The sequence below is a fragment of the Xiphophorus maculatus genome, chromosome 11 (assembly GCF_002775205.1).
Source record: "Xiphophorus maculatus strain JP 163 A chromosome 11, X_maculatus-5.0-male, whole genome shotgun sequence".
In the NCBI taxonomy this organism is placed as follows: domain Eukaryota; kingdom Metazoa; phylum Chordata; class Actinopteri; order Cyprinodontiformes; family Poeciliidae; genus Xiphophorus; species Xiphophorus maculatus.
In genome coordinates, this window is record NC_036453.1 from 32,150,669 (window position 1) to 32,169,989 (window position 19,321).

At 36.0% G+C, this 19,321-nt stretch overlaps 1 protein-coding gene across 1 annotated transcript; it reads left to right on the forward strand.

The window, feature by feature from the left end:
• The first annotated feature begins 205 nt into the window (after positions 1-205).
• Positions 206-17,557, forward strand: LOC102229277 (single-minded homolog 2-like). The gene is made up of 10 exons (XM_023341807.1): positions 206-380; positions 5,241-5,305; positions 7,502-7,591; positions 7,924-8,032; positions 8,362-8,447; positions 11,497-11,696; positions 15,224-15,330; positions 15,898-16,045; positions 16,143-16,296; positions 17,511-17,557. The coding sequence occupies exons 1-10, from the start codon at positions 206-208 to the stop codon at positions 17,547-17,549; spliced, it is 1,173 nt and encodes a 390-aa protein (XP_023197575.1). The 3' UTR covers positions 17,550-17,557.
• Positions 17,558-19,321: the final 1,764 nt, after the last annotated feature.

A 19,321-nucleotide genomic window follows, 5' to 3' on the forward strand; every position in this document is an offset into this window, starting at 1 on the left:
AGTAACCGCAAACTAACCCGGAATCCCGAAAGGGCTTTTTTCTTTTTTTTTTTGCATGAAAATGACTTGGCGTCCATCATTTCAAGGTTAGAGACCGTCATCATGATGCTCCAATGCATGTTGTTCGCACGCGGTTTTCTGGGAACAGCTCGTGAAAGAGGCTAGCAGGCGGTTTTTCTCTTTTGTGCGAAATTCCGTCCTAGAAATGAAAGAAAAATCTAGAAACGCTGCAAAGACGCGGAGAGAAAGAGAGAATGGGGAGTTTTATGAGCTGGCAAAACTGCTTCCTCTGCCGGCGGCCATCACCTCCCAGCTGGACAAGGCCTCCATCATCCGGCTGACCAGCAGCTACCTGAGGATGAGAGCTTTCTTCACACACGGTAAGAGATTTCTGTCAATTCAGGAACTATGAAAGGCCTTTACAGTCAAAGTCAGTTCAAAGCAGGAAGTATCTATTCTTTCTCCCCCAAAAATCTCAACAGAACTATGATAATAATAATAATAATAATAATAATAATAATAATAATAATAATAATAATGATAATAATAATAAATGCTAAAAACGTTCATTTTACTCGAACTAGACAAGGTCGCTTTGCGGTTCTTTATATGCATGAAGATCATTAAAAACTGCTCTAATTCTTTTATGCATCTGCATCACCGATTGTATTTCATAATGTAGTAATACTAACATAAACTCGAGTTTTATGACTTTTGCACAATTATTTTAATTGAATATTTATTAGTCTTTTATAATTCTATGCAAATTAAATTATGTTTAACTTCCATTTTAGGCTAGTTTACTACTTCTAGTATGTTTTTTTAGTAATATTAATAATAATAGAAACTATAATAACATCAATAATAATAATAAACGCATTACAATTAATAATATTAATATTTACAATAATAATAAGAGCTAGGGTTAAATTATTATTATTATTATTATTGTTATTATTATTATTATTGTTATTATTATTATCATTATTGTTATTATTATTATTATTATTATTGTTATTATTATTATTATTGTTATTGTTATTATTATCATTATTATTATCATTATTATTATTATTATTATTATTATCATTATTATTATTGTTATTGTTATTATTATTGTTATTGTTATTATTATTGTTATTGTTATTATTATTATTGTTATTATTATTATTATCATTATCATTATTATTATTATTATCATTATTATTATTATTATTATTATTATTATTATTGTTATTATTATTATTGTTATTATTATTATCATTATTATTATTATTATTATTATTATTATTATTATTATTATTATTATTATTATTATTATTATGTCTCCTGAATGCTGGATATGCTTCCCTGTTTCTTTGGGCTTAAGAATAATTGATTCTGATCGCAGTGCAGTTTTTGAAAGGTGTTAACGGAGATTGAATAATAAGTGAGTTGTTAAAGTCTTGATTACTTTTGGGTCTTCTGGTGTGAAGTGTTCATTGGTACCAAAAGCTCACAGTCTGAAATTTGATCTGGTTCTTGTGGATCTCCTGGGGGCCCGTTCAGAAAACAGGATTAACAAGCTCTGAGTAGAAGGCAGATACTCTGAATAAACCTAATCACGTCATCAACCCTAGACAGATAATGCGTTTCACCATGGCAACGGAAGAGAAATAGAACCCTGAAAAAGTGCAAATTTCTTGTCAATGTAATTAGAAATTTAGTGATGGAATAAGGACATTATCAAAACAAACAACAACGAAAAAATGTAGAAAACAAAGAATAGGAATCTTGCTACAGCAAAGAGTTAATGTGACACACAGAGTTGAAAGTGAAAACCCAGGATATGTTTCCACAGAACTCAAGAGTTTCACTAAATTTTCAAACGGTCCTGTGATAGAACCCACCTGCTGCAGTACCTTGATTCTGCTTGAACGATTGTCAAACAACAGAAACAGAGAAATAATTAAACAAACAAGAAAAAAACAAACAAAGTTTTATAGGGGAACTTTTCTGCCACATTCCAAGAGCACATATTTTCAGTCTGAAAGTAGGACTTCATGTCTTTTGTTCTCAAAACTTTTAATACTTTTGCTATTTTTGTTTTGAAAGCAGGACTTCATGTCTTTTGTTCTCAAAACTTGTAGAGCCATAGTCTCTGGTCGGACTCTCTGCTCCTGTAGGAAACTGCTTGCTTCTGGAACAAAATGCGCTGGTGACCTCTCAGCCAATAGAATGAAAGTGTTTTACTGGGTTTGTTTGTTTCCTTCTAGCGGGTGTGCCTGTGTGGCTACTATCGATTGTAGCAACCTGCGCCACCCACTATATGTAAGGAGAAACAACAGCCTCAGCTTTCTGTTCCATGTTACTCTAAACATCCACTAGCAGTGTGCTACTGATCACTAACATCTTTCTGATATTAGGCAGGAGTTTGTTCACCCAACATCCCTACATCCAATGGATAGACACACAGGCACAGCCGCTAAAAGGAAACAAATGAACCCTGTACAACACTTTGATTCTATTGGCTGAGAGGTTGCCAGAAGACAAAAGAAAGCAGAGAATGTAAACAAGTAGAGAGTTCTGCAAGAGAGCGGTGAGAAAGGTTTGAGTAAACATTACAAGTTTTGAGAAAAATGAATTTTCAAAATGAAAATGTGTGCTCTTGAATTATGGCAGAAAATTTTCCCCATAGCAGTCAAATAAAATTGTCTTCATCTCTTTTTCTCTCTTTTTTCACTCTCTCTATATATGTAAAACCGATTTTTTTTATTAATCTTTCATGAACCTACTTCTGACATGTAAGGATTTGGAGATGACAGTTACGTTGTTTGCCTGCTCATTGTACCTACAGCATTACTGTGCCATGTGTCATGTTTGATTTGTATTGTTAATTCATTAACTTTCCATTGATGTGTAAGGTAACTGATCATATCTTACAGATTCATTTAAATTCAGCTTATTTCTTATAGCACCAATTAACAATGAATTTCCTTTCGAGGCACTTTGGAAAAAGAAGTCTTTTCAATTCAATCTCACATATATTCCATTTAATTCTAGTTATCAATAACTGAGCATTTAGCTCAGTTCATCATAAAAAGTTTCTCTCTAAGGAAACATAGCAGATTGTATTGAGTCGTTGACTTTCCAGCAATCCTTCATACCGAGCATACAGTACATATACAGTAGTGACAATGGAAAGAAAAAACTTAGCCATCACGAGTGACTGGGAGTTTGAGAAGACAGAGCAGAATGTACAAGAGGAAACAGATGAAGTGATGTAGGATTATTTTCTATGTCGTGTAACATGTCAACAAAAAGAAGAAAAGTTGCTGTTTTTCTCAGTTGCTTTGGTGCATTTCTTGAATTATTCTCGACAACTGCCAAATAGTGCTGGGATTTCTCAAAACAATTTGTACAAATAGCAAAACAAAATGGATTACATGCAAAAGCAAGCTTCTTTCTCAAAATACCTGCACCAATGAATATATAACGCTTCAGAATGCCCAGGACTTGTTTCATTGAGTACAGATAAGACAGTCAAATAGATTAGTCATGTTGTCAATATAGTACTCTGGAGGAATATCATGAGGTAAACTATGGCTAAAATTTTGATGACAAAAATTGTAAATTGCAATGGTGGGAGATCAATGGCAAGAGACTGGACAAGATTCACATTTATGCTTTTATTGCAGTTTGTGACACAGAAAGCAGAGCACAAAGAAAAAAAAGCTAAGGTAGGAATAGGGACATATGTGAGACAATGTGCTGTAGGAATTACTGTCCTGTCTTTCTTTACATGCTGAGAAAAATTCTTCGATGTGATTAAGGAATGAGGAGAAGGATGAGAGGAACTCCATCAGAATCTTGTTGTGGGTTGCAAACTATTACCTGATGGTGTTGGATCAGTGGAGACATTATGACCGCATTATTATGTCCTTGGCCTCTTCTCCTCTTCCTCTGCTTTACTCCCTAACTCCTCCATCACAGTCTCACTCTTCTTTTAATCCTTTCACTGTCAGAAATGTAACATTGTGTTGTTCTCCAGTTTTATATATTACATATTTACCAGTTGATGGCTCATGAGATGCACCTTCAGTTAATTTCACAAAACTGATTGATCATTGGCTGAACTGGGTGGTCAGTAAAAAATGAATGAACTCGTTTTTTAGCTGTTGGTAGTGGACCTTCTTGTCCTGCAGTTCTTGGGTTTGAGTCTCTTAAAGACATTATTTAGCTCATTGGTGCTATTCTAGAGAATAAAAAAGTTTATGCATATTTATTCTGGAGTCTGGTAACTCCTGTTTGGATCATATCATATGTAGCAACCCAATCAGCTGATGGGCGTTCATAAACTCTGTGGGGATGTAATAAAGGTGAATATTCACAGCAGGCAGTTCAGTGTTTGGAATGAAGATACATGACCTAATGGTCACATGTCCAGACTTGCACCATCCAATTATATCCATATTAAATGATTGATGAAGCAGTTTCTGTTTTAGAAGTTCTGGTCCAAAGACAACGACTACTGCCTTGTCAGAATTTACAAGAGATTTATGCAATATTTTTTCAGGATGCTTACAGAAGCAAATTTCTAAACCGTAAAGGCTTAAAAATGTGTATCATGAGGTTTGTATTTGCCTTTTTTTTATACAGATTTCCCATTCATTTCTGAAGTTTGTTCAATTTTGAAGCCTGGAATTGTATAGTCCATCTTTGTATACTAATTTGTACCTTTACATTATAAATGGATCCTTCTTTATTATTTCAAGGTCAAGGACTTACTTTCAGAACTCCCTCATATTCAGCTCTTCACCCCAAACAGAAAATCTCCTTCATTCTTTATTTTAATCATCCTTTTAGCAACAACTGTTGAATTTATATCATCGACTGGTTTATAGGTGTGGTCAGTTGAAAAGTGTGTGATTTCAAAGGTAAAATAAAAAGACTAAGATAGTCTTTGTGTTTATAGTAGAGAAATTTGGTCAGTGCTCAGCAAATCTGGCCATGCAAGTCTGGGTTGCTGTTACATTAACAGATTGAGAGTTTTTATTTGTGGAAAATGTTAGTAATAAACCTGCACAATATTTAGTGGATGTACTGCTTGGACAACAGTAGCTATTAGCTATTTAGCTGTATCAGATATTAAAGCTCTCAATGCTAGTAATGTATTTCATAACACTTGTTTAATTATGCAACTATACATATTCATATACACAGGTAAATATATAATTTGAATTATCATTACATCATTGTAGGTATGGGTGGATGGAGCAATTTGCCAAGTTTGGGTCTGAACATGTTGAGCTCCCACCTTTTACAAGTAAGTACATTGTCTTTCATTTTCTCCTGCTGTTGTTTGAATATGACATGTTGTAGTGTTTTCAATTAAAGTAATGCTTTGTACTCAATCAGTTTTAATGCTTTCCACAGGGCAGTATATCTTTTCTAACAAAATAAATATCTATTATTAAGTTGAACTAACAAACTGCCAAGTTTGAAAGAAATGAATATAACCTTTGCTCTACTCGTCATCCCAAAGATCAAGTATAAAACTTGAGGGAAACTTCTGAAGACTGTGGAATGAGCTATCTTTGTTTTTTATCTTGTCTTCAGAATCTTTATTCATTTCAATAGCAGCTGAAGACATTCTTATTCAAGTCACTCTCTTTGCCTTTAATTTACGCTTTGCTAAATCATGATTGGATCTTTGTGAAGAACTGTGATTTTTATATGTGGAATTTTAACTGTGAAAAAGGTTTGCAGCAAGATGCTGCAAAAATGTGTTTGGGTCATTGGGTCATCAACACACCCTACAAACATATTTCTGAATGGCTCAAAAAAACAGAAGGCATTCAGACTTAAATTTGATTGAGGTGCTGTGGCAGAACTGCAAACTAGTAACGCATACTTCAAAACTAACAACGTGGTTGAATTAAAGCTGTTCTGCAAAGCAAAAAAAGAGAACCAAAATTCCCTCACACAATGACAGTTATCTCTAACAGCAGATGACAATTGTTGTAAGTTTAGGAGGCAATTATTTTTCACACAAGTTGGTTCAGATAATCATCTTCCCGTGAAAATGAAATAATTATTTGAAACGTGCTTATTTTATCTGCATAGCTATGTTTTTCTGGAATTAAAATGTGTGTGATGATTTCAAACAAAAACCTTGGGAAAAAGGTAAAAACAGCAGACATCTCATTCTCACAATATGAATAGGATTACACTGAAGTGAAAACTGCTGTGTGATATAGTAGGCTTTCATGGGTAGAGACTACTGTACTGCACTGTGGGACTATTGACTTAAATGTAATTCCATATATATATACAGCACATGTAATATAAGCTGTGTTCATACAGATATTCTAAAATGTCTGGAGAACCTTTTGCTGGCATTAGTTATAGTTTTGCTTTTTCTCAAAATCAATCAATCAATCAATCAAATTTTATTTGTATAGCACATTTCAGCAGCAAGGCATTTCAAAGTGCTTTACATCATTACAAACACAGAAACACAATACAATATAGAATCAATCATTAAGTCAAGTTCCATCAATAAATTTGTAATTGATTACATTTCAAATACAATTCTAAACAGGTGGGTTTTCAGTTGAGATTTAAAAGAAGTCAGTGTTTCAGCTGTTTTACAGTTTTCTGGAAGTTTGTTCCAAATTCGTGGTGCATAGATGCTGAAAGCTGCTTCTCCTCATTTGGTTCTGGTTCTGGGGATGCAGAGCAGAACCAGAACCGGAAGACCTGAGAGGTCTGGAAGGTTGATACAACAACAGCAGATCTTTAATGTATTGTGGTGCTAAGCCGCTCAGTGATTTATAAACTAACAACAGTATTTTAAAGTCTATTCTTTGAGCTACAGGGAGCCAGTGGAGGGACTTTAAAACTGGTGTTATGTGCTCTATCTTCCTGGTTTTAGTGAGAACGCCAGCAGCAGCATTCTGGATCAGCTGCAGCTGTTTGATTGATTTGTTGGACAGACCTGTGAAGATGCTGTTGCAATAATCAATACGACTGAAGATGAACGCATGGATGAGTTTCTCTAGATCTGGCTGATACATTAGTCCTTTAATCCTGGAAATGTTCTTCAGGTGATAGAAGGCCGACTTTGTAACTGACTTTATGTGGCTCTGGAGGTTCAGGTCAGAGTCCATCACTACTCCCAGGTTTCTGGCCTGATCGCTAGTTTTCAGTTGTAATAACTGAAGCTGTGCGTTGACTCTAGATCGTTCCTCTTTAGGTCCAAAAATAATAACTTCAGTTTTGTTTCTGTTCAGCTGGAGAAAGTTTTGGCACATCCACACATTTATCTGTTCTAAGCATCTGTTCAGTGATTGGATGGGCTCTGAGTCACCTGGTGACATCGTAATGTAGAGCTGTGTGTCATCTGCATAGTTATGGTAGCTAATATTATTTCCTGCTATAACCTGAGCTGAGCAAAAGCAAAACTATAAATCTTTCTTGCTGATGGAAAATGGCACCAACCTTGTCTTCTTGTTTTTAGACTCTAGATGGCTTTCTGTTTGTTGTTGCATCTGATGGGAAAATCATGTACATCTCCGAAACAGCATCTGTCCACCTCGGCTTGTCCCAGGTACGACTCCAGCTCAGATCTGTGGGCTTTTTCTTGTATGATACAATTCATTCATTTTTTTTTTTAAATAACTGTTTTTTGCCAGGTTTGTCCCATTGAGATCGATGGGACAAACAATTTCAAACACAGTTTCCCCATGAATATATTTTATATATTATGGTATATCATCTATTTGATATATATTTTAATATATTTATAAGTATTACTATAAGTAGCTTACCTTTTGGGTCTGTAAGCATGTGATTTGGATCGATCTGTTAGTGTTTAGTTGTGACAATGAACACTATATAGCCTGGAAAAAATATTAGCTGCTGCAAATGTGCACGTTGCAGGTTGAACTAACAGGAAACAGTATATTTGAATACATCCACCCATCAGACCATGACGAGATGACGACAGTACTAAGTTTTCAACAGCCACCTCACCATCACTGCTGTCCAGGTACCTCAAGCTCTCACAATTTAGGTTGTTCTAAAGTGTTTTTAATGTTCTAATTTTAATGTGTATGATCATTTAAACTAGATGAAAGAAATCAAAATGGAAAATCCTTTCAATCTGCTGAGTGTGGGGCGACACACAAGGCAAACCTATTCCACTTATTAGACCTGTGTCTAATAGGTGGAATAGGTTTGCCTTGTGTGTTTGTCGTTTTCTATATTTACATTAAGCTAGAGCGCCTTCTACACCATGTTGCTGAAAAACAATAAAGAATATAAAGGTAATATTGTCTGTACAAAATGTGACTCAATGCTTTGGTTTCTATGCTCCAGAATACAAAGTTGAACGATCCTTCTTTTTGAGGATGAAATGTGTTCTTGCCAAAAGGAATGCAGGATTGACATGTGGGGGCTATAAGGTATGTGCAGCATGGTTTTTTAATTCTAATTTGAGATTTCTCACAGCACTGATAACTTCAACATTATCTAGCGCTCTGACCTGTAAACTGTGCATAAAGCTCAGGGAACCTAATAATCCCACGGCAAAAGAGGAGAGACACCAGTTTCAACACAACCAATAAAAGTATTTTTTAAAAATCAAATGAATGATGTGTGGAAAACTCCAATCAGTTTGTTATGTTCATATTTTCAAAAGTTGAGTATGCAAATGTTGTATGTCCAGAAAAGCAGAAGAGACTAAACAAAAAGCTGCACTGTCTGTGGTATGAAAGGGTCAAAGTAAAGAGGGATTCTATAAGTAACCAAGTTCAGGCAGCCTGGGAAAAGTCAATCCTACGGTGGCTCTGAGGTGCAAACCACTTCAGCAAATTGAAAGCACAATTACAAATTACAAAAGCACTACAACATTAACGAAAGCACTACAACATTAACGAAACAGAAAGGGTATGTCCCAGTTGGAGACCTAAGAAATCGCTGATTGGACAATAAGTATGAATACTTATATGCTGAGTCCTACTTACGTCACCGCCATCTTGACAGTGGCAGTGGAGAAAACGTGCTGCGTGGACTTCAACGGTTTTACTGTACAAAGTGGAGCCAATGCCTTTACGTTAAATTTTTTAATTCATATCTTGAAATAGCAAATTCACATTGAATTATGGAATTGTGTTAATATGTTCATGAATACATCACTGTAAAGGTGATGTATCCACACATGTACTGTATGTGTTCATCAATAAAAACGATTTATCAGAATCAGCTGTACCACATGTAATTCTTGTGCCAGAAAACATTTAAATAATCACATCAAAAAGTTCGAAACGTTGTCCTTTGTTTTTTTTTTTCATTCCTATATATAATAATGTGTGAGCGTTTGTGTCTGTGGCATTCATTAACTTGAAATATTTTGCAGAACAGCACTTTACAAAGTTCAGTCCATTTACCTGTATTAGCTTGCTGGTAGATAAGACACTTTCAATATGGCGGACGCTATAACGTATTGCAACAACGGGCCGACCCGCTCAAGCGATAACTTTGGGTTCAAAAGCACTGTCGTCCAATCAGCGATCTCCAACTGGGACATACCCTTTCCATTTCGTTAATGTTGTAGTTCTTCCGTTAATGTTGTAGTTCTTCCGTTAATGTTGTAGTTCTTCCATTAATGTTGCAGTCCTTCTGTTAAGGTTGTAGTGCTTTTGTAATTTGTAATTGTGCTTTCAATTTGCTGAAGTGGTTTGCACCTCAGGGCCACCGTAGAATCCTAAAGTGAGTATCTAAATTACTTCCATCTACAGGTTAAGTCCAATGGCATCAAATTTATGCCAATAGTCCACCACAAAAATGTCTTACACTCCTCACGAGCACAATTCAGTTACCAAGAGGTTGATATAATAATTAAACTAGTTAATAACTATTGCCTGTTAATCAATAATTACTTTCAAATTGTGATTTTATTGGTTGTTATGTAATAAACACTATAAGATCTGGAATACAATGTGACTGCATTTACTTCACATGGAAACAATGTCTTACATTGCACTATGTGTATGTATAAGGTGCAGAGAGGTTGAGGAAGAGCCATTGAATGAACTGAGCATAAATTATTGAAATTAATTAATTTTAATGTATTGATAAATACGCTAGCACTGTATCCCTGGCCACAATGGTGACAGAGTGCGACAGGATGCCTGCGGCTCCCACAACTGTGCCACAAGATGCCAAGGATCAATGTGAATGTGGATCGTGTAAACGTTCGTAGTGAATTCAAATTGTTGCCTATATGTTATGCCAAACATATGCCAAAAGTCTTATGCCAAAAGTCCACCATGAGCATGTACTACACTCCCCAGTCCATGGGTGGGCTGTGAGTGTGTCTGTTGACACTGCGATGATGTCATTTGATGATGTACTTTAGGTGTCCAGTTTCTCTGAAATCTCTTGGCATAGTGGTTTGATGCAGGCTGCCCCGTTGACACTGTATGCGCTCTTCTGCCATAATTGATAAAAAGGTTTGGATCTTAAGATTTGACAACGGAATTATGGATTTGCTACTAATATGGTTTTGTAGCAGATTCTACCAATCAAATCACTTCTGTGCATGTATGGCTTGTATCAGCCAAAAAAGAAAAAAGAAAAACGGGAGATTTGTCTGTACATGGAGACAAATCTGGCTGGGGATGACTGGGAAAAAACCTATCAGCCATGCCACACCTGTGGAGAAGTTAAGACTCTTCTGCCTGAAGCTGATACTTACCCACAATCTGGAGGTTCTGTTAACAGATTCTGTTTGTTTGAGTGCTATAGCCCCAATCTCACTCCAGTTGCTTCATTTGCAAAAAGCAAATATCTTGAAGTTCTCCAGCCAGATACTCATCGTTTCACTATTACTCCTTTAGATTCCGTCCATCGGCAACCATAAAATTATCAGACAGACCTGATAGCACCAGTTTACCTTTGGAACCCAGTCATGACGGACTTAGGGTTAGGGTCCTGTGTAGGAGACACAAAGACTCATATAGTAAATGTTAATCCCAGAATGCATAACAATTGAAAGGTATTAAATATGCTTTTAATTAAATATACATTTCTGCATTTATTTTTTTATCCACTATTAACATAAAGTCATGAGACAAAACTAGAGCATTCTGACAAGGCACATCAGCACTATGTGGCCAGGAGTTATCGAGAAAAGAACACCGTTTCCACTGTGAAAAATGGAGGACGCTCAGTTTGATTCTGAGGCTGCTTTACTGCATCTTGTACAGGGTGCCTCGAATCTGTGCAGAGTATGATGAAATTGCAAGACTATCAAGGCATTCTGGAGAGAAATGTACTACTGTTAATGTCAGAAAGCTCGGTTCCAGTCACAGGTCTGGTAGACCACAATGGTCTTCCAAGAGGTTGAAGATCATTGTGGGCTTTTTAGTTGTTAAGAGACTTTCCAACAACTTTGTCCTTGTGTGTACTGTATATGAAGTACCATGGGAAAACTGTCATGCTGTTTTCTAGGTGATCCATTGCAGTGGCTACCTAAAACTCAGTCTACACAGGACTGAGATGACATTGTACGAATGCTGTTATCAGATTGTGGGTTTGGTGGGAGTCGGCCATTCCCTGCCCCCGAGTGGGATCACTGAAATCAAACTTCACAGCAACATGTTTATGTTTCGGGCAAACCTGGACTTAAAACTCATCTTTTTGGACATGAGGTAGGAGACACATTTGCTGCTTCCTGAAGAATCTCACCCAATCATGTAAAAATATGTTCTTTTTTTTCAGCATAAATGGTTGCAGGATGAGGATTTTGTTAAATATATAGGACAACAAATTGATGAGTTCTTTGAGTTTAACACAAATCAAACAACAGCATGCATCAGATGGGAGGCCTTTAAAGCATTTATTAGAGGTCATATTATTAGCTTTACAGGCAATAAGTCCAAGGAGGCCAAAACTAAAAGGCACCACCTAGAAAATAAAATAAAAAACATTCAGGAGAGGGTCTTTCAAACAAATGATACTGAATTGAAAAAACAGCTGATGATTCTCAGAGCAGAATATGACAAAATGTCCAGTCTTAGAGCTGCATCCAGTCTCTTAAGATTGAAGCAAAATTTTTACGAACAGGGGGACAAGGCTGGAAAACTTCTAGCTTGGCAGATTAAACAGCTTGAAACAACAACCTCGATTACATCAATTGAAACACAGGATAAAACTCTAATAGATCCAAGGGATATTAATAATGCTTTTAAAGATTATTATCAGAAATTATATGACTCTAAAGGACAGTTAGACCAAGTGGAATTAGACAAGTTTTTGGGTAGACTATATATTCCTGTCATTGCAGAAGATTGTAGAGTAGACTTAAATATGGAAATAAATAAAGAGGAATTAGCACAGGCCATTAATGGAATGAAATCTGGTAAGCAACCAGGACCTGATGGTGTCCCCATTGACTTTTACAAAAAATTTAGGGACAAATTGCTCTGTCCCCTTCTAGACATGTTCATGGAGTCATTTAAAAATGGCACCTTGCCTCCTTCTTTAAATCAGGCTCTAATTGTTCTCCTGCCAAAACCTGGTAAACCTCCCAATAAATGTGAAAACCTGAGACCCATCAGCCTACTTAACTCTGATCTCAAAATCATTTGTAAACTATTGGCATTTCGACTGCAAAAAATCTTACCAGATATTATCAATAAAGATCAAAATGGATTTGTGGTTGGGAGGCAAGGATACCACAATATTAGAAGGGTCCTGAATATTATTTGGTTCAAAAAGAACGCTAAAGACACAGCTCTTCTTTCAGTGGACGCAGAGAAGGCTTTTGATAGGGTTGAATGGCCCTATCTTTTTAACATATTGGAAAGATTGAATTGTGGTAGTAACTTTATTAAATGGGTTAAAATATTATATAATAATCCAACTGCGGAAATAGTATCTAATAAAATATTTTCAAGGGCGATTCAAATCAGGAAGGGTTGTCGTCAGGGATGCCCTCTCTCTCCCTTACTGTTCACACTAGCAATCGAGCCTTTGGCATTAGCTATTCGTCTCCATCCACAAATCTCTGGGATCACCGTGGGTCCCACAGAGCACAAAATATCTCTATTTGCTGATGATGTTATTTTATTTCTAACAGATCTAAAAAACTCAATTCCAGCGGTGATGGAAGTGATCCAGGAATTTGGGAGAGTCTCTGGCTACAAAGTAAATAATACAAAATCCTCTATTCTGGTATTAAATCTAGGTGAAAGGATTAACCCTATCAGTGAGATTAAGCAATTTAAAGTAGTGGAACATTTCACATATTTGGGTGTTCAGATTTTCCCTGAACTACAACAGGTGGTCAAATCCAATTACGAACTCTTAATGAAAACAATAGCTACCTCAATTGACAACTGGACATCTCTGCCTATATCCATATTGGGAAGAGTTAATGTCCTTAAAATGAATATACTTCCAAAGCTATTATACCTCTTTCAAAGCATTCCACTGCCGCCTCCTCCTGAATTATTCAATTGGTTAAAAAAAAGCATTTTGGCTTTTGTGTGGAATAATGGAAGGCCTAGGCTACGCCTCTCGTTGCTTTATTTACCATTTGATAGAGGGGGGTTAAAGTGTCCCAACTTTAAACTTTATTATTGGGCCACTCAGTTAAGGACTATTATGTTCTATTTTACAGATAAAGATAATCCTCACTGGGTAGAAATGGAGTCCCACAATTTAAGTTTAGCTCTTCCATTGTTCATATACTCTGACACGTCAAAGAAGTTACAGAAACATATTACGAATCCCATTCTGAAAAACATGATAAAAATTTGGCAGGATGTTAGAAATTACCTTGCGGAGCCAAACGACATATCCCAATTTAGCCCAATATGGGGTAATCAGCTGTTTGCTCCAGGTAGAGCAGATGGAACCTTTAGGCTTTGGGCCCTGCAAGGTTTAAAAACTGTCGGTGACCTTTACCCATCAAATTCTGATATATTTTTGTCATTTGCAGAGCTACAAACCAAATTCAATCTGGATAAAAAACATTACTTCAAATTTCTTCAGATAAGAAGCTTTGTTAAAGCAAATTACAACAATCTTAACAAGCCCCCTCTTACATTACTTGAAAAATTAATGACTCGGAATAAATCAAGGAAGGGCATCATTTCAGATTTTTATAATGTGCTGATCTCTAACTCATTAGAGGACTCAAATAATAAGCTTATAAACTGGAATTTGGACCTATCATCAAATATCAGTGAACAGGATTGGGAAAAGGCTTGCATTAAAATTCACACAATGTCCATAAACAGTCGTCTTAGAATTCTACAATTTAAATGGCTAATGCGTATCTATGTTACACCTGTGCATTTAAATAAATACAATAATAACATCCCAGATCTTTGTGTAAAATGTAATTCTAAAGGGACTCTAATACATTGCATGTGGGAATGCAGACAAATCAAAGCATTTTGGACAGAGGTGAAAGATATAATTGAAAAAATTATCTTAAAGCAAGTTCCACTGGATCCTAAATTGTTCCTGCTAGCTTTATTCCCTGGGGAACATAACTTTAGTAAATCAGAACGCACTTTCATAGATATAAGCTCATTGGCTGCAAAAAAATGTATTGCTTTGACTTGGAAAAATATCAATAGACCTAGTGTCACGCAATGGTTAAAACAGATGTCGTCTAATTTGCCACTAGAAAGAATAACATATATTAGGAAATCCAAATGGTATCTTTTTGAGAGGATTTGGGGGCCTTTCATTAATTTTATTAAGGACTTAGACTTGACAGAGGGTTTGTTTGAGCTCTGATTTGCCAGAACCTGTGGTGTGCCATGTTGTGTAGATGTGTATAATTATATCTGACCAATTTGTAATCTGTGAGGATACCCCAGTTTTTGAGAAGCTGTGTTCTTTGTTTTGTTTTTTTACTTTTTATTATTATTATTATTTATTATAATTATTATTATTTTTTGTTTTATTTTATTTCTCTGGGTTGAGTAAAATAATTACTGTCATGTAACAACTACAAAGAGAACCTGTTCAAATAACTACATGCTTGTATTTCCAAAGTGTAAAAACTCAATAAAAATATGTTGGTAAAAAAAAAAGTATGTTCTTTATATAGCTGTTTTCAAATATTGGCTTTGAACTAGTCTGTTGCTAACCACTTTACCGCAGCCCTTTGCTTTTGAGATAAGTGTCTAACTTGTGTCCTGTGCTGTGCTGGAGCCAGTGTTGCTGAGCTGACAGGCTTTGAGCCTCAAGATCTGATTGAGAAAACCCTCTACCACCATGTTCACACATGTGACGTTCTACACCTACGCTATGCACACCATTTATGTGAGTTTTCTAAATCTCTGGGAATATTTTCAGTTGATTTGCAATTAAGGAATAACTAAGGAATATGAAAAGACAAATATTGGAACTCTAAAAATAAAATGGACAACAAGTGGTGATTCCACTGCAAACAGTTTCCTTTACCCCACAGAATGCCTAAGTTTCACAGCCTTTAAGACAACCTGGTACCAAAACAGGTTGAATAGTCTAACTTTTATTTTGTGGTTGTCTCTCAGTTTAAAATCCTTTACATTGCATATTGTACAAGTGATTAGTATTTTTGAACATTAAAGTTCAAACCCAGCCACTCTTGCTCATCAACAAGGTGATTTTTGAAACTGACTTCTAGGTTTATAGTAACATAGCAGCAGTCAGTTTCCACTAGTATACCAATGATAGTTATCTGAGGACCTGATCCAAGTTTCTGAACTTACTTAGCTAATTGGTTCCCAGTTGCACCAAAGTGCTGTATTAACTAGAGCTAGTTAACAGAAGTAAAACATGGAAGGTCCCCCAGACCCTGAAAGGTTTTACTACTTTTGTCTGATTATGGTCTTTGTGTTCTTTTAGTGCTTATTAAAGGACAAGTGACAACAAAGTATTACCGCATGTTAGTAAAACATGGAGGCTGGGTGTGGGTGCAAAGCTATGCAACCATTGTCCACAACAGCCGCTCTTCCAGACCTCACTGCGTGGTCAGTGTGAACTACGTTCTCACGTGAGTTTGTGTCTTAGTAGCTTATCAGATATTCTCCATGAAGAATAAATGATAAGCCAGTTTAAAGCCTAACCGTCTGTATTTTTTTCCCCCACAGAGACACTGAGTGCAAGAAACTGCAGTTATCTGAAGACCAGATCCAAGTTGCCAAGCTTACTTCACAGTTTGTCTTGAGTCAGGACAACCACAAACAGCTGAGAACTAAAGACGTCAAGCAGAGGACCAAACTCAGATCAGCTCCTTACACCCAGGTGGCTTTTCTGTTTTTTTTAATCATTTGTTTTTCTGCCTATTTTTTTACCAACTTAAGTGACCAGATGAACCTCTTACATTTTTATTTATTTTGTGACTAAATCCTAATAAGATTGTGACTAATTTAAAATAGTGCTTCTAATGTTAAAGAAGGTTGTAACTTTTTTTTATTATGAGACAAGCTTAGGGAAATAAAACTGGAGTAATGTAGGAAGGCAGTGTCTTACATTTATATTTATTTGAGCAAATAGAGAAAAATCTGTTGTTCAATAAATAGCTAACATTTATGTTGTTGAAGAAAAGTCTCACATCAGAGCAACATAGCTAAAGATGAAATTACAAAACCCAACTAAATAATTTGCTAACATGGGTTTGTTGATGTCTAGCAGGCGGTCACTAGGCTTCTCCAGCCAGCTATCTCCAGTTTCTCCCCATGGAAGAGGCTCTGGAAGGAGAGAGTCAAGAATCTAATTGATACAGTCTACAGAAAGAAAAGATCTGCTTTGACAAATGAAGCAGATCAAGTTTCCTGCAGCCCTAAATAGAGTCTGAATGTCCAATATTCCTACAAACACCTACATGTGAATTCCCATTGCCGACTTCCTCATTCAGTTCCCTCTTCTCAACTGCCTCATCCACTCATAGGCTCTTTGGGCTTTAAAATGCCTAGTGAGTATAATACTGAGAACTCTGCAGCCTCCAACAGACACACAGGTGATGTTCACAGATTTAGAGTCCTTAGAAGTACTAATAATTTTGTTTACGGGCTTTAAAATCCAGACCCACCTTCCAATATATTTTCTTTTGGTATTATCACAAGACACAACAAGGAAGAAATAATTTAATACAGGCCAAACAGAAACTGACCTTTCTTCAATTCAATGTATTGGTGTCCAAAATTCAATTCAGTCTATTTATACAGAGTTAAGTTAGTTAATTGGAGGAAGTTTGAGAGACACTGCTGGCAATCTTTTCCAACTAATTCGTCCTAAATAATGATAATCATAAAAAAATTCTTGCAAAATTTCACTTAAAGAACAGCTATAGAAATATAACTGGAGCTAGTGTTGGTGTTGTCTTCTGTCATTTTTAGCCTGTTAATGTTTAAGGATCCTAAAAGAGCACTTACATGCTGTACACGTATTGTCCTTAACACATAATTCTCTACCAAGTCGCTGCCTGTATTTTTTAATCTTTCAATTTTTTTTTTCAGAACCTGGGTCGTCAGCAGGTTAGAAGATTACCTCAGTAGGTAATCAGCCTGATCTCAGCTGTGTGAAGGACAAGTTAAAGAGTCTTTTCAGACTCCTCTGCAGTCCATGGAGGGGTCTGGTCTACGCCACTGACTCCATTTATCAAGAAAACAAAGAATTTAAGGCTCAGAGTCAAATAGAATAGTGGACTTTGAGATGGTCTGACCCAAAAGCTGCTTTTATCTCAGCGTGAAGTCTGGTATCAAATAAGCATTGTATTGAATCAGTTTCCGTGGTGCTGGAGAAAAACTGTTCTGTACAAAAGGAAGTGCTCTACAGCCAGCAATGGAAAAAGAACACATCGGTTCATCTGCCATTATCAGAAATGATCCACCAGGGTGGATGGTCATTTTGTAATTCTTCAAAACAGTGTGTATAAACTGTGGAATTAATTTTTACATTTATTTAATTTTTTGGGTTTCAAGGCAAATAAAATGCAGGGTCTATACATATCTGTCTACGTGTTGATCAAGAATAAATAGCTCTTAAATAAGACATCTTTGTTTTAGTTCAGGGCATGCTGGTATAAGTGGGTAGTGAGAATATTTTAGTGTTTAGCATGTTAGTACATCATCTTTCTTTAAATAAATTACTACTTTATAGTCCCATACACTGCAAGTAAAAGGCAAGATGAAAATGTACAGAATACAAGCAAAGTACAGAATCTAAAAACAATTACATGGCATTTAGTTAAAAAGAGCAAAATATGAATATAAAACCCTAAAAGCTAAAAAGGAATCATACTTCAGTTGAACAGCTGGTTAAGCACCGGGATCATGTTCAGGTTTGACTAAGTCTGCAATGCAACAAAGTGCTAGGAGTTACAGCGCTACTTACTAAAAGGTTACTGAAAGCAAAAAGGCTAAGCTAAGTGTGAGGAATAACAAACACAGGTCAAAGTACACCCTGGTGGAGTCGCAAAGTAGTTCCACAGAAGAGACTGTCATGTCCCCATCTTTGGGTCAGTTTTTTGACATTCCAAAAAACAAACAAAAAACACACACCATGAATTATTTTAAACCTCACATTTTACACCTTGCAAACAGGTTACCTGGGTGTGTTGATCCAAAAAATAAAGTCACCTTATTAAGTTAAAAGAATCTTCACCTATTTTGGAATAAGTGTTATTTTGCCAGGCAACTTATATAACACAATGTTCATGCTTGTATGTCAAAATATTACACGATTGAAGTAGGTTGTTTGATTATGATATTCTCTGGCTGCTGTGTAATAAATATTTACCCAAGTCTTTAAAGGTTTGTTTTCCTTTTGATGTTCAGGGTTCAAAATAAAAGTTTCTGAATAGACTTCAAAAATATGTAGAATAAATGTTTTATTGAGATTATTTTCTACAATAGTCAATAGCACGGACACATCCGGACATGGAGGAAAAAAGAATCAACATGAAGGTTTCATGTTGATTCTGCCACCATGTCAGTGCAATTCTTCAGGGTCTTTAAGTGTAAGAAGCAAAGGACAATTTATGACTGCAACTAAAGCCAAAACTGTTAACAAAACAACAAGTAGCATGTTTTACTATTACTCTAATAATATTCCCCTTTCTTCTGCTGAGCTCTTCCTTTTCATTTAAGCAAAAAGGAGATGACAGTAAATTCTGTTCAAAAACTGCTGCCACAACATCCATAGACCTGATTGGGTGAGTGATAAAAGGATTTGCTTTAAATTGGAAGACTGGGTTTTAAGTACGCCCATCAGGGGTCAGTGGTCAAAAATGGATCTCCCGTTTTCTCAAATGACTAAAACATCTGGG